Raw genomic sequence first — 17,096 nt, forward strand, 5'->3', positions numbered from 1 at the left:
ATTAACAGCATAAGTTTCGCAGTGAGTAAATTTGTAAAATATTCATATTAAACTTTATATATTTTAAAATATCTCCATAATAAAAATAAGAGAATTTATTTTCTATGTTTAAGGCAATTTTCCTTATTTAACTAGATTGTGGTTGTCACTGAGACAACAACAATTTTTTTAGCCCCAACAATTTCACAGCAATTATGGCATGGTCTTAAAAACTTTGCCTCTTTTGGAAATGTTTACATTATTTATCAGTCATTGCTAATTGGTAAGTCAAATAGTAACCTGGTGTTGGTGAGATGATGAAAGAGGGCACACAACTCATTTCAACCATTTTATTAAACCTAAATTAGAAATTAACAACTTTGTCAAAAACTGGTTAGTTTGCTGTAAAGGTTTGGGTGTTAATATTTTTTTGATGGATTTATTTGAAAGTAAATATTACCTCATAAAACAATTCTTATACACAGCAGAACAATCAATTTCTGTGTGACCTGCATGTTTAATGCTCCTGGCCTTGACAAATTTTGGGTATCTACATTTTGATTTGCTTCTTTAAAACAACAAATTCGTTTATAGTTGTATTAAGCTAGAGAGAAAAAAATTATTTGTTGAAGAAGATATTGTTTATGTATTTCTAAAATACTAACATGTAACTGCACTCCCGGAATTAGTAAAGAAGTTCCACACAGATGTATAGATGTATTTGTTGTGGTATATTTACATCTTAACACTGGGAAACTAAAAGTTTTCAAAGCTTGATTAACATATGACATATAGATAATAAAATATAATGTGAAGCGTTGACAAGAATTGCGAAAAATAAAGACTTGAATAAACAACATTATTTCAAAAAATAAAAGCATATGTATAGACAGACATACCTTTTTCCCCCCTTTTCAGGAGAGAGTTAGGTGTGCAATAAGTTTCTGTTCTATATATATATTTCTCAAAGTATGTGTCTATATCTGTGTGTCATTCCAGCTATAGCTATTTCTAGAATAGCGTAGCTGGGCAACAATACTGATGCAATATAATTGCCTACCGGCATTAGAAGCTTACTAACTAGCTTGGTGGAATTTTCCATTGGCATTGTGCCAGGCCACTTGGCAATGGACTGCCGTTTGCTGGAGAGTTGCCGGCCAGCAAGTGGTAGGCAACTCTCATCACCTGTCATTGTTTATAACCTGACTTTTAGTACCCAGCCAACGCCGAGAGACACAGCTAGTATAGTTATAAAGAAGTTTACACTCTCTGAGAATATAATACGAAATGAATGAGAAAACGATTGCTGGAAATTTATTTAAAACTGGGAGAGAATCATCGTATTGCAAATAGTGACAACATAACGGCAGCAGTGATTTCATTTATTTCTTTTACTTTGTGGGGCAATACTAAAAACATATATTTTTAAAGGTAGGAGGATGTTGAGGAGCAATAAATGTTATTAAGGTAAACAATACGAGCAGTTTTTGGTTGACCATTTGAATGTGAATCGGCAACAATAAGGCATTGCACCTGATTGCAGGCTGATTCGCACCTGTGGTTATATCATTACATTCATGAATTGGCAGCTAAATGATAATAAACAAGTTAGCCGTAATTGACAATATAAAATTTTACAATTAATATCAAAAAACATTACACAACATATTAGTTTTCTGATGTGCTAAAACAAAAATTAGCCTTGATTTTTTGTTTTCAACCTTGCATTAAGTTTTTAAACCAGCTACAACGTATTGAAAGCTATAGCAGGTCCTAACTAGATAACTAGATACCCTACATAAGGGTTAATAAAATTACAAATGAAGTATCAGAATCTCTATTAATAGATATTAACATGGACTCAACAGAAAATGGCAGCTTTTTATTAGCAGCTTCTGAATTAAACAGAATTAGAAATACCGACGCCTATTTTAAAAGAATCTATGTATCAACTGACAAGTGAGAGGTTGTTGGCTTGGCATGGTTTTAGCTATTTCTGTCACTATTTGCATGATTTGTCATAACTCCTAGCTTCTTAGTGGACGCTTTCCTTTACCACGCGTCTCATAATTTTACAATTATTCAAGCAGTTACAAATATTAGTTACTAAGTTACAAATATTGTGTGTCAGTGTTTGGAAGTCTGCCATCAAACAATATTATCGCGAGAAAAAAACTTTTCAATACTTGATAGAACTAAACTAAAGACCTAAGCTAAACTGTGTTCCTATAATTAGATGCCAAGTTATCATCAAGAGTTTGATATTTGAATTCATGCAAGAGCTGTTAGTGGTGTTGGGCAGGACATATTTTCACCATTGTGCTATATCGGTACACAGCTCATAAACCCCACATGCAAAAACTACAATCTCTTTAATCGTGGAATAAGACTTTAAACAATCCATAATATTGCTCCTTCCAATGCTGCCCCCCTTCATCACATTCCTCATATTCAATCTTTAGATTATCCTGATTATCAAGAACTGCGTAACAACTTTCTAGGCAGACTTGACAACAACATATAACAGCTCACATGTACTGGATGTAATGAGAAACATTTACACTATACTCTGTCAATTCCTGCTGACAACTACTTTTTCAACAACCAGCACGACCCTTTCTTTTTTCCATTATCACTTATTCCATTATCAGGTCATGGGCTGTATGACAGGGGAATTTCTAGTATTTAAAATGACAAATAAGAAAAATACTGAGGCTACTCCTTTCTGTTTTAGTTTTAAATATCATAAATGTTAAAATACTACCAATACACTGTGTAGAAGTAAAACATCACTAATGGTACATCTGCCAAATGTTTAAAAATACTTTTCAGCATTGTTTGAAAATAACCAGTGTATGCAAATAGGTGGGCCTGTGTGACGTAAGGATTTTAGGCTATACATGTATACATAAGCAGCATTTTCATGTACTTTGTTTTTGCTGTAGTATAGCCCTAGAGCTAAATGCTGTATGTCAGGGTTAAGAAATTTATGAATGAAATTCTAAAATTTTTATTAATAGATAGTAATATGAACTCAGAGACAAGGGAAGCTTTTTATTAGCAGTTTCAGAATTAAACAGAAGCAAAGTAGAAATACTAATGCCTATTTTAGAAGGATTCTATCAACTGACAAGTGAGATGTTTTTAGCCTCTGACAAGTGAGATTTTTTAGCCTGCCATGGTTTTACCTATTTCTGTCACCATATGATTTGCCATAATTTCAAGCTTTTTATTAGACACTTTCCTCTACAAAGCGTCTAATAATTTTACAATTAATCAAGCAGTCAAACTTGTGAGTTTGCTTGAGGTTTGACTGGTACAGTCAAGTATTAAGTAAATATTTACAAAAAGGATGGAGAAATGACAATCCGGATGTCTCTTTGGGTCTCTTTGCTATCACCAGTTAGAGTTAGCTTCGTGAGAAATGAGGTCATGATTAAAAAAAGTTACAAATATTGTGTGTCAGTGTTTGGAAGTCTGCCATCAAATAGTATTATCCCTAAAAAAAAACTTTACAATACTTGATGGAACTAAACTAAAGACATAAGCTAAACTATGTTCCTATGATTAGCTGCCAAATTATCATCAATAGTTTGATATTTGAGTTCATGCAAGAGCTGTTGGTGGTGTTGGGCAGGACATATTTTCACCATTGTGCTGTTTTGGTACACAGCTCATAAACCCCTCATGCAAAAACTACAATTTCTCTAATCATAGAATAAGACTTTAAACAATCCATAATTTTTTCAACATATTTGATACTTGTTTTAATGTTAGTAAGTATGAAATATTTTTATGTAAGTATGAAGTATTTTAATATTGAAAGTATGAAAACTGTTTGCTGACGAAAATATTGTTTATGTACTTTTAAAAGAGCAACATATTTGTTTTCTGATATGCTTTAAAGCAAAAATTAGCCTTGATTCCTTGTTTTCATCACACTCATGAAACATTAGTATTTTAGTTTTAGTAATAGTTGAAATAAAAAAGCGTATGCAAACCTTGCATTAAGTCTTGAAGCCAGTTACAAAGGATTCAAAACTATAGCAGGTCGTAAATGTTAGCCAGCAAACCAGGTCATTCATTATTTACGCTACTATAGACAAACAGCACAGACTTTCATTTAGTTACATGTATATTTGCTCAAACTTGTGGTAGTAGATCAATTATAAGCAGAACTGGTCTAGGAAATAGTATTGATAGCTATGAAACATTTTTATTTTAGTTAAATTAGTAACCATGGACCAGCTTACGTTTGATCAGCCTGTTAGGTAAATTCTCATGCACCAACAAGCCTCATCGTGGTTTCATCAGCTGTTTAAAAGTCACTCAATCAAAATAAATCATATCGAACCTTAATCTTAGAGGCGTTATTTGCTTTAGGAAAGAAAGTTAGCCAAAGTTATGGTCAAATGAGTATGTCGCTAGTAATAACATGATTATCCAGTATGTATATGTATGCGTATATGTATATGTATATGTACATGTACATGTACATGTACATGTACATGTACATGTACATGTACATGTACATGTACATGTACATGTACATGTACATGTACATGTACATGTATATGTATATGTATATGTATACAAGTACCAGTTGTCAGCTTAATCATTATATGTACTTTGATGAGGGAGTATGCAATGTCGCTTCAATTTAGAACAGCTAGGGTTTAAAATCACTTGGTTTAAATCTATATTATTATTTGTCGTTGTGCGTTAGTATGTTCACTTTTTTGGTGCAAAGCCCAGAGAATGAAGATTGTTGCAATTATTCTGGAACTTCAGAAAGCTGCCTATTAGTTCAGTATTTTAGAGTGTCAGTTTAATAAGCTGAAGGTCACAGGTGTGGGGCCTACATTGGCTAACATGTTAGTTTCAATAAATGCATGTACAGAGTTTATTGATGGCTTGAAAGTTTGCACATTTAAACCAACTGCGAGTGTAATACAAAAATAAAAGTTTGATATCTGTTTTGTATTTTATCATTTTGAAAATTTAACACTGATTCAAATATTGTATTTTATTAACAACAAATCTGTGAGTTCTCTTACAAAATCTCAAATGAAGCGGGTTTCTGACAGTAGAAGAAATCACAATAAAAACTGTAGTCAAATATACCTTAATTATTTCTCATTCCTGAACTGTAAAAACTCATGAACAGAGAGAGAGGCAGATTTTATTTTAAATGATAAATAAAAATATACCTAGATTACTCTTAGGGTTAATTTCTATTAATAGATAGTAATATGAACTCAGAGACAAGAGAAGCTTTTTATTAGTAGTTGCTGAATTAAACAGAAGTAGAAATACTAATGCCTATTTTAGAAGGATTCTATCAACTGACAAGTGCGATGTTTTTAGCCTCTGACAAGTGAGAATTTTTAGCTTGTCATGGTTTTAGCTATTTCTGTCACCGTAATTCCTAGTTTTTCATTAAAAACTTTCCTTTACCACGAATCTCATAATTTTACAATTAATTAAGCAGTTAAACTTTTGAGTTTGCATAAGGTTTGACTGGTACAGCCAAGTATTGAGTAAATACATGCATTTATAAAAATGGTGAAAAGATGACAACGTGGATGTCTCTTTAGCTCTCTTTGCTATCACAAGATAGAGTTAGATCCATGAGAAATGAGGTCATGGTTAAAAACATAGCAAACACTGCGTGTCAGTGTTTGGAAATGTGTCATCTAATAATATTGATGCTAGAAAAAAACCTTGCAATGCTTGACAGAGAAAGCAACTGTGTTCCAGTGATTAGCTGCCAACGCACATGTATCATCAGTAGCTTGATAGTTAAAGTCCGGCAAAGGTCGTTGGTGGTGTCGGGCAGGGCATTCACTCAGATTTGTGCTATATCAGTACAAAGCCCATAAACCACACATGAAAAAACTACAAGCCCTCCAGCAGTGGCATCAGACTTTAAACAATCCATATTTTTATATTATTTGATACTTGTTCTAATATTGCTATTTTACCTCACTTTCATTAGCTGGTTTTTATATTAGCTCTTTCGACCCGAAGCCCGACAAAGCCCGTAAAACGAGCAATGTCTCAGCGTACGGATCCCGAACTGGCTATTATAGTGATATTGGTTATATGATATATTTTTATGTCTGATGTTAGGTTTTGACCTTTTTTTATATACAAAATACTTGATTATTATTGTAAAGCCAAGAATACATAAAACTTGACACATGAGTATTGCAAAATCATAAAAAATGCAATACAGTAGACGTTTCTACAACATAAATAGTCATGTAAAACATTTACATTACAAGAGTTTTAGCTCATGCAAACAGCATAATACATGAGAATTGCCTAATTTGTTTCAAGATTGTCTTGCACTCATCCCTTTGGCACTTCAATTTAAAAAAAACTAAACCTAACAGCAAGTTAAACGACCATAGAGTCACTGTGGTATTAGTGATTTGTGTTGACATCTTGTCTCTTTTTTATTACTTTCATTTGGTTTAGGGTTCATGATTACAGTAATTTTGCATTAAGGAAAGCATCCTCTTTCAATGTCAATTAAATCAATTTGTTTTACGTTTTTTAGACAGCAAGGTCTATGCTGGAAAGCAAAAAATTAAAAATATGGTATATGTCTGAAACAACATAAGAAAAAATTCATGTTTACTATTGTAAAAGTTGTGTCGCTCTATCCATACATTTGTCTGAAGCCATGGTTAGAGGCTAGGGTAAAAGATAGATTTTACCAAGAGTCTAATTCATGACATTCAGATTGGTAGATTGACACTTTAGCATCTGCCCCGACCAAATGTAGGTATTTTTTGAATAATTGTGCAGGGGGATGTTTTCTTTTCTTTTTGCATACCTGCCTGTATCTCTCGGCATACTAGCCTGTGAGAGTACTAGTATATGTGTATATAGAAATACCCTGCACATCATTCTCTTTCCCAAATGCGGCAAGAAAGAAGATGAAATTTTTAAGGCTAACTATTAGTTGGACTCTCAATATTCAAATCGAATTTGAGAACTTGTACTGTCTAGACACTTACGTTATATGGAATTTTTTACATAATATGAAGCAAAAACTTGCAAAAAGCTTTTTAAATTAAGCGAAATAAGCGGTAAGAGCACACAACCCCAGATATCGAAATTTTAGCGGCATAATTTGCGAGCCTGTACCATTGAACATTTCTGTGGTAGAGCTCTGGAAAAATCCTATAAACACCAACCAATGTCTGTCTCACCATGTCAAACAATGGCTCATTTGAAAGCCAAGATATTGAAGAACCTGAAACAGTACTGATATAATTGATGTTCTTTAAATTAGATTTGAGAACTTGCACCAACTTGAAGCTTTACTTTGTATAGAGCCTCTTACATAATATGAAGCACAAACTTAACATAATGTTTTTACAATATGCGAAATATACGTCAAAGGAGCTTTACATTATAGGAGTGTCAACTATATATGGTTCAGGATGTAATACTGGTAGCTTTCAGAATGAAACACTTACGTATTTGTTTACATTGTCAGACAACTTTTAAACATCTTGTTCTGCCTGACGTGGTCTTTATGATGAATTCCTTTGATTTTTACTTCACATAGTCAACAGCAACAAATTGTATATAACATGTATTTATAAACATCAAGATACTGTTACTGCAGTAAATGTGAGTCTGCATGATCTTGTTTTATAAACAGTTCCATTGCCTCAAATCAACTGCTAATCAAGTCTCACAGGCTAAAAGGTATTCTGTAGTCAAAAGAACCTTTCATTAGGATTTTACTGGCAATAAGTTAATAACTTGATATGCTAGACTGTAGCTTATTATATTTTTTACCAGAGTCTTGTATCTAATACCATACATTTTAATCACAAGCATTGTATTTCACTTGTGTAAATAAATAAATGATATGAAATCTTGTTAGCCATAACGACCACATCTTTGAGTCTTTATACATGTGTATCTGCTTATTTGCATAATACAACAAACAGTGTAATATTGGAGGTTATAAGAGGGTCTAACAGTTCTCACAAGAATAATCAGTAGGCTAGCACATCAATACTTGTTATTAGGATTTGTCCTTTTTTAACCCTTGTGGAGAACAGACAGTGAATTTTAGATTAGCTTAGCGATTAAAGAAGATATTTTACAATTCGCTTAGCATCACAATGTACAAAAAATAGTAGAAGAGATAAATCCTATTTAACGTATATATTGTTGTCATACTTTAAATATAAGAAGGCACATTAAACAGCAACAGTTTTATATTATCAAATGCGAAAAAGTCATTTGAAGTCTCAAATGTGTTATATAGCAGGACATTAATGAAATGTTTTAAACAAACAGTTGCCTTTGCAATATTTAATAAGTTGAGTTTTACTCCTAAAAGAATTTCACATGCTTGTCATAAAAAAAGACTTGAAAAAGCTTCAAAAGCTTTTTGGCTGATCAAAAATCAGGATGCGATAAAAAGGTTACAACTGGATTTGAACTTTTTCAGTAGACAAAGCCAAGAAACAAATAGCAGAAGACCAAATCAGAAGACCAAGTAATTTCATAAGCGGAAGTCATTTTAGCAAAAACAAAACTTCCCTGTATAATTATTGACAGGTGGATGAGCTGGCACAACTAAAAAAAAGAATGCTATCTGACACAATCCAATGCCTCACATAATCTGCATGTATGATTAATATTATTTTAAACTAATGGATGGCATGAGGTTGATTGCTTTTGAAAAAGGTATACAGAAGCGGTTTAAAGTAAATTAACTGGTTGAATAGTAGTCCAAACTACAAGGTTTGTTTATTGGGCAACAAAACAAGCTTTGGCTGATCAAAAGAGAAATACTATTTTGCTCATGAATTTTTTTGGTATTTAAATCCAGTTACACTTGCAATTTTATAGAGAACTAGCCAGGAAATTGACTGAGAATTACACCATACTGCTCAAATTCTGAGTAGAGTATGATGAAAAAATGAGAAATAGATTCAACCATGTGTGGTTGACTAAACATTAACAGATGACTGATTGACCAGTTTCAAATGACCGATTGACCAGTTTCGAATGACCAATTGATCAATAACAAGTGACTAATTGACCGGCTGACCAATAGCAAGTGAGGAGTTCACTAGGTAACCGATAGCAACTACTAGAGAAAGTAAGATGTAATCACAAGCTATGAATGAAAATAATCTCAGTCACAGAACTTGTGTTTCTTTTTACATTCATATTTCTATTAGTCATATTACTCAGTAACCTTGTTGACCTCAGTGACCTCATTGGCTTCCTTTTAGAAAGGTTATAAATGAGCTGACCTGCAAATGGGGTTTTAGTGGTTGACCTACTTTGTGTTGTTCATGATTTTTATTGTTTATTTAATATAGAAATTTCAAAAAAATAACAAAATACAAATAATAACAAACAATAGTAATAATACATGTAATTAAAATCATATAAATTAGAGGTAACATAGAGATTAAATTTTGTTTTAAAAATCAAATACAAGCAGTTGATCCTCAAACCATATACTAAATATATTTACATATTACAGCTGTGGCCAAAAGTGCAACATCCCTGCTATTTCAATCAGTCCATTTAGCAAATGCTGGACTAGTATGAATAAAGTTTATTTACTGCATAATCTATTAAAACCTTGCATATTGGACATCATTAGAAGGCTGAAACTCAAATGTTTTTAAAAAGATTAAAAGTTTTAACAATAAAACCATTTTCACTGAAGAATTTGTCTCAGACAATGACTCCAAATTTTGATTAAAAAAACTCCAATTTTGCTCCAACCCCCAGATACTGCTGGGGTATGTTTTGGTTTTAGATAACTGTTTTTAAAGAGTAAACAATTTTTTGAAAAGTCATTTGATACGTATATTGTCTGGTCTAGTGGCACAGATTGACAGTAAAGATGCAAAAAACTCAATTGATGTCAGAACATGTTGAGGGGAGCTAATACTTTTGGCCACGACTGTACTTGATAAAAATGCTATTGTTACACACAGAAAATAAAAAAATTAATCTTGTCAAATTAAACATGAACTTTTAGAAAAATTTTTTTTGTAAATTTTGAGATTTTTTTCAAATTTCCAATTTTTTCGTATCATCTAAGCATTCAGTGTTAGCATTGCCATTTAAGTAGATCATATTTATAACTCTTTTGCATCATCAGGAATTGTCTGTATTGCTAAAATCTGATTGGCTGTAGGTTTGGCTTTCATCTCTTTCTTTACGTATTTTCTAATCACCTCACGCCCATCTTCCTTAAAAACAAAAGTAGATGAGATTACAGAAGGAATTGCTCTGAGCATAACTCAGTGTAAATTACATAATAATATGTATAGTAAGAATAATAATAAGAAAAACTGGTTGAGCAGCAAAAACACTTTTATTATCATAAGATTAGAGTTGTGCTTTCACTCTTTGCAAATTACTTTTATCTCGAATTTTTAACTGTTCATGTATGAATACATCTTTATTGTCATTAGTAACCAGCAAAAAAATAATGTGTTTATTACCTGACCAAAAAATGTAAAACCAGAAATCATCTGATTCATTAAAAATGCAATAAATATAGTTGCAATTTTGTTTATATTTTTTTACCTACTTATTTTACATTTTGACTATCTTAATTTGAGATTTTATTTCAAAGTATGGTGTACTATTTTTTTTAATAATCATTATGAGAAAAGTTAAAAAATTGATACCATAATCATTTGAGATGCCAAATAAAAAGTATATTTAGGTACTTTCATTTTATATTATATAAGAATTTATGCAAGAATTTCAAGTACCGCAGCCTTATACAAACAGTGATTTGGTTTGTTATTGTTTTTATAAGCAATGAAGTCCATTAGGCTCTCTTCTAAATACAAAATGATCAATCTGAACTGCATTGGTAAAGTTTTCAATCTAAGACAATCACAAGAGGAAAGCAAATCTTTAATCTTCAAAGGTTGACTTCCAACAAAATTCACATCACAGTTATTTAGTATTAAAATATTCACCATGTCTTACTCTGCTGTGTTGTAGGTGCAAAATATGTGGAAATATGATTAAAAGCTCTTAAAACCTCAAAATGAACAGTTGATTGCAGCCATCATAAAACCGCCGTAGATCGGAATGTGTTTATTTTTCTGACGTAGTCATTACATTTGGTTATTGTTTTGTCACGTGATCTTCTCATGTAACTTAAAAGACCAAAGTTTTGTTTCAGCTTGGTCTAATCGTCATCTGATCATGTGACCCAATACTTCACAAATAATTTCTGCAGCATTTTTGATTATCACAGGCGACCAACAGGCTCGTCATGTTTATCAGACAATAATATGTAGTCCTTCGAGCAAAGGTTGAAAAATTAAACAAATTTTTGCGGTAGGTTATTGGATATCAGTGCTGAAAGTGACAGCATTACAATGACAATAAAAAGTTGCATAAGAACAATAGACATGGTTTTATTGAACGCTTAAAGTATATTTGTGAAAATATAGGTTGCGTGAAAGAGTAAACAGAAGCCATCTTGTACAACTACGTCTCATTTGAGCCATTTTTGAAAGAGATTCCAATCTAAGGCGGCTTTGTGATGGCGGCCATTAACTGTTCATTTTGAGTTTTTAAGAGCTTGTAATCATATTTCCACATACTTTGCACCTACAACATAGCAGAGTAAGACACGGTGAATCTTTTGGTATCAAATAACTGTAATGTGAATTTTGTTGCAAGTCAACTTTTAAGTAACTCTCCTAATGGATACCAGTTTTAGCTTTTGTAGCTATTTGCTAAAATAAAAAATAACTTCTCTAACAGACATAAATTTTGCTCAGCAACTGTGTCTTTGTTGCCTTCTGTTGTCATTCGAACTAGTAAGCAATTTTTACACATGCCTTGGAGGTCAGATATCACAAACACTTAGTCAGCACCCTGAGATTAAAGTTGGCTGATAAAGTTCTCATAGACTAAGAAAATGTGTTGGCTGTCGAAGTGTCAGTACCGAGGTTGATTAATAAACAACAGGCTATTTGTCATAACTTGTCAAACCAGAGATTGCCTGAGTGTCTGATAAACTTCTACTGAGAACTGGTCAATAACTCATAAATAAACTTGCTTCAAGAGTAGCAAAAATTTTTTAGAATTGTATAGACAGTGAATAATGCTACATTTAAATTTATTTATTTGGTTTTACAGATATCTGTCATTTATACCTAGTATTATATATCTTAAAGGTTATTTTGAGCTACTCTTAGGTAAAACTATCTGTTAGAAGTGAACTTACACAAAACCTTTATAGATTTTATCAGAAAGTATTAATATTTTTCTATCATTTGCAAGTGTTTTTGATGTTTTAGATGGTCTGACTGCCAGAATATTTCAAGATTAAAATCGACAAACTTTGATTGCAGTTAAATAGCTTAGAAGAAAAATACATGCAAAATGACGTCACAAGTTGCTCTTGTTACTATAGTTGATATTGCATTAAAGTCACAGCATTGCCCATTTTTATCCTGTCAATCTCTTTACAACTATAAACATGTCATAATCACATTTTGCTTCATCTGATCGTATTAAACAATATCAAGTTTTGTCAACATTAACTTTGAAAAATCTTGGCAGTAAAATCATCTCAAACATCAAAAACAATTGTAAAAGATAAAACAATACCAATACTTCCTGATAAGATCTACTGCGTTCATGTTCAACACTATGTTATTAAGTTGAGTCTTTTATGTAGAGTGACTGAATTTCAGTTCATTTGAAGCAAGTTTTTGTAACCACTAAAAATTTACTTACTTTGTTCAAAAGAAGTTACGGTTTAAACCAGTCATGTGATTACGCATTTAAAAAATTGCACAGTTCATTGAGCAAGTGAGCAATAAATTAATTATGGTGCGAAAGCTGATAGCTGAGTTTCTCATTCACTGTATTGAATAAAGTTAAATCATTGTCAAGGCAGATAAAATACTGCATTCACTTGCATGTTTTTTTGCTTGCTTCTAATAATATCATTCTTTCAAATAGTTTGAAAAATTCTAAAAAAAAGAATATTCTAGCAATATGTGGCAGAGTATGTCAAGGTCATTTTTGGTGTTAGTTCTACTAAGCAATATTGACACTAACAAGAATGTTGTGGTGAAACATTCATTGATGAAACATTGAGAAACTCTGAGTGACATGTTATAAATGATGATGCATAATTCTTTAACGGCTGATCATTTTCAAACTTTGACTAAATATGAATGTGCATTTTAACTAGTTACAAGAAAACTGTTACTTCAAAGGACTTTAAATTTAATAATTCTACATAAAAAACTCAACTTAACTGCATGGTGTTAAAAAATAACTCGCATCAAATTGTAAATACATTTATTAAAAAGTACAGATACTTTTATATCATTTCTAATTTTTTTATATATGAGGTGACCTGACTGCCAGAAAGATTTAAGAATAAAATCGACCAAACTCAAAGGAGTTGGATGTGCCTGAACTTTTTCCAAAATTGACGGTAATAGTTCATTTGATGTTTTCATTCACCTTGAAGCTCTTGTTGAAGATGAGGTAGACCAGGGGAGTAGAAATAGAGTTCAACATACTCATTAATAAGAACATTGACATAATGGCCAGGTGTGTTGAGTGCGAGATCAGAAGCCCACGGTTCTTGCAATATATCATATACAGCCATATGTGGTAAGTGCCCCATGTTATGACAGCCAATATTCCATCAGCAGCTAAGGCTATAATCACCTAAAAATAGTCTCAAAGTTGCATCACTAACAGCAATACAAGTCTCTTACACCACATGCCCTAATCTGAAAATGTTTGTCTATTGTTTAAACAACCCAGCCCATAACTTGGTTTTATGATTTCAGTTTCAGCTGTTGATGATTATATTTAACTAAAAACCACTTTTATATTTAGTAAAATAAAAAAGCTATTTTACAGAGTTGTCAACCTAGAAAAAGCTATAGCATAAAGGTTAGCACTCTCAACTGAGAAGTGACAAATCAGGGGTTCAATCCCAACCTCAGTGCGCCAAGTGAGAATTTGGTCTCAAAGCTTTGCTGTCAGCAGAAAGCCTGACAGCAAACCTCTGTCAGTGCATGAGAACTACTCCAGCAGTTTCCCAATGTAATTTTTTAAAATGCATATTATAAGCATTTGGACAGGATGAGGGCATGAGGAAACCTGCCTATTGTGGGATACTTGTAACCATCTTGCGATAGGCCTACTGTTCAAGCTGTTTTGACCACTTGTTTGTGAGGTCAAAACAATAGCAATGTTTAACCTTAATTTACCGACTTGTAAATTAAGGTGAAAAATTGCTAAAACCGTAATAAATTAAGGTTATTAAGTGTTACCTTAATTTACCGAAAGGCAAATTAAGGTAACACTTAATAACCTTAATGTGTTAAAACGTTTTTATTTACATTCTGTTAAACATTTTACAGCCTTTAAAGGTAAGTTACTCACCTGTCTATTTGTATTCGCTGCGCTGACATCTGATTCTCCAACATTTCTTCTTTTCTTCAATTTCATAGCAATGAGGCTATAAGCCAGCAACATTATCGCCGCTGGTATACCAAGACGTAACCCAGAAAATAATATGCATTGAAGTTTCTTTTCATCGAAGGTCCTATGTTCCTCGGCAGAATAACACCCAGGCATGCCAGTGATAGTTGATATATGGACATTTGACTTGAAAAGTATATCAATTTCCGCAAGAAAAGCCAGACTCCAAACACTTACAATGACAGAAATAACATGGCGTCTTTCATAGCAAATCATGCGAAGAGGAAAATAAACAGCAACAAATTTCTCTAGCGCCAGAGCAGTGTTGAATAACAGGCTGCTGTAAAATAAAGAATATATTATGTGACTGTGAATTTTGCATAAAATGTTACTATGGTAAGGCACGTTCACAAGTCCACCAAATAGTGTTGAGCTCGGCAACAGAATAGAACAGAGGAGATCAGCAATAGCCATATTTCCCAGTTGAAGCTTAATATTCTGTGCAAACCTTTTTCCAGTGATAATGACAGCCAGAGTAAAAACGTTGAGTATAATTCCCATAGTCGAGCATACAAAATCTATGAGCAAGTGTGATGTGAGACAGTTTTTCGCATGACCTTCCATAGATTCATTGACTGTCATAGATGTGTGACTTTCTAAGCATATCGGGAAGTTTGTTACCATTTTCACTGTCTGTCTTGAAGCGGCGTCACTCAAGCTTTGCCGCTTTTCGCAAGAACTGTTTGCATATGGTACTACTCGTGCGGTCAGTAAAGGGACCCATTACAGCCTCCAAACTAGCTCCAATAAAACTGCATTGGCATTTGGTGAGCATTCAGCTATTAATTCTAGATTATTCTAAATTATTGCAAGATTATTTATGTGGAGCAGGATTACTCAGCATTATTTTCATCATTAAAAGGTCATCAAAAGGTAGACTGAAGACTGTAATCTCTTGTCACTCTAAATTCTCATTGGCTTGTAAGTTCAAATAGAAGTGTCTAAAAATAGACACAAGCTGAGATCACTTGACTTCTGCTAACAACAAGGGCTCCAACAAATATAATAACAGGTTTAGAGGATATTCAAATGCTGAAGCCATGTAAAAAGGTGCTCAAATCTTTTTATAATGTTAAATATTTGTAGTGCGCAATACTAGATGTATATTATTCCTGGAGTCTACTAAAGTTGAATGGCTTATGATATGGGTTTTCAACCAATGTACCAAGAGGGATCGTCAAGTGCACTATTTGAATTTATCCAAAAATGGTCTATTTCAAATGTTGCCTATTTTATTATTGGCTGTTGTCTGTCTACCTGTTTGCTTTTTTAGTATTATAGCACAAAGCATAAGTATTTGCACAACATACATGTATTTTGAATGTTTGTAAGCACAGTTAGATTGTCGATTTTCTAAACTGAATGCAATGAGTTATAGTTCCAAGTTATATTCAGAATTATCGTTTTTCTCTCTAATGGACTCAATTGTTATGAAGCCTCGAAAGGCTTTTAATCCATTTTTTGGTCTAACAAGATAGATGTGAGTGAAAACAGTTCATTGAACTGCAACAGTATTGTAGTTCAAAGCTAGAATTTGCTGATCTTCTTTTGGAAATTTGTCTGTTATCGGTTGTCAAGGAGTTCCCTTTTTTGTCCAACAAAACAAATTGGTCATTGCCTCTGTTTTCAGCCATATATTTGTGTGAGCTGAGCTTTTTTAGTTTGACTGCAGCTGAAACTAAAAACAGAGGCTGAGAACTGTTGAGCAATAGCTTTTCGTGTATTGTTCTTTCATTCCTGCAATGATACCCATTTCGTGTTCATTAAAACAGGCCCAGTTTTCATACTAAATGATTGTATTATTTCATAAAAAAACTTATCAACTATATGTATTACTGGGTTAGAGTCTCATTTTGGTTGGTGGTGTGTCTCAAGATTTTAAAAATTTTAAATGTGTGCAGAAATTTAAAAAAGGTTGAAAACCACTAGTCTAGTGCATAACAAGGTTAACATGGTACATATTTTAAACCGAATCCTAGTATATCACTCATCACAAACATATCTGGACACTTCTCTGCTGATAAGTATATCCCTTTGCAGCCTGTCCTACAACAAAACCAACAATTTTATTGTCAACAACAAAAAGGCCATTGTATCGACAATTTAAATTGGTGAGCAAATTCTCTATAAAAATTACACCCTCCTCAGCCTGTGTATGGTTAGATTTCTATTTATTCTGTAAGATGGTTTACTTAAACTTACAATTCAGTTAAATAATATACTTTCAAATTATTTAAACTAAAAAAAACCTGGCGGTAAATCTCAAAAAAAATATTTTTCACTATATATTATAAATGGGGACAAAAAAGAGATTCCAATGGCTAATATTACTGTTATAGTACGTAGGTGGTAGGCCAACCAATTTTATAGCTAATAACAGCTGAGTGAAATAAGCTGTGCAATAGTCTACTTTAAAAGGTTGCAGGTCAGCTTATCTCCTGCTCACAGAATAACTATAGGCTAATAGGCTAGCCATCTAACTTTTATAATAAATAGACTGTATCACAGGCTATCATTCTAAGATGTACTTGTTCTTTGATGAAAAACTTAGCTCAATGATG

The 17,096-nt window shown here is 32.7% G+C and overlaps 1 protein-coding gene across 1 annotated transcript; it reads right to left on the minus strand.

The window, feature by feature from the left end:
* Positions 1-9,924: 9,924 nt before the first annotated feature.
* LOC137408772 (G-protein coupled receptor 183-like) lies at positions 9,925-15,182 on the minus strand. Its single transcript, XM_068095354.1, has 3 exons — positions 14,437-15,182; positions 13,501-13,710; positions 9,925-10,235 (listed from the first exon to the last, which is right to left on the minus strand). The coding sequence occupies exons 1-3, from the start codon at positions 15,157-15,159 to the stop codon at positions 10,122-10,124; spliced, it is 1,047 nt and encodes a 348-aa protein (XP_067951455.1). The 5' UTR covers positions 15,160-15,182; the 3' UTR covers positions 9,925-10,121.
* Positions 15,183-17,096: the final 1,914 nt, after the last annotated feature.

The sequence above is a fragment of the Watersipora subatra genome, chromosome 11, assembly GCF_963576615.1.
Source record: "Watersipora subatra chromosome 11, tzWatSuba1.1, whole genome shotgun sequence".
NCBI lineage: Eukaryota > Metazoa > Bryozoa > Gymnolaemata > Cheilostomatida > Watersiporidae > Watersipora > Watersipora subatra.

Excerpts from the sequence above, each read along its gene's own strand:
- LOC137408772 (XM_068095354.1), bottom strand. The coding sequence starts at position 15,159 with ATGGTAACAAACTTCCCGATATGCTTAGAAAGTCACACATCTATGACA. Across the intron at positions 13,711-14,436 it reads CAGCGAATACAAATAGACAG|GTGATTATAGCCTTAGCTGC; the intron begins GTGAGTAACTTA and ends GACTATTTTTAG. Across the intron at positions 10,236-13,500 it reads TCTTCAACAAGAGCTTCAAG|GAAGATGGGCGTGAGGTGAT; the intron begins GTGAATGAAAAC and ends TTTGTTTTTAAG.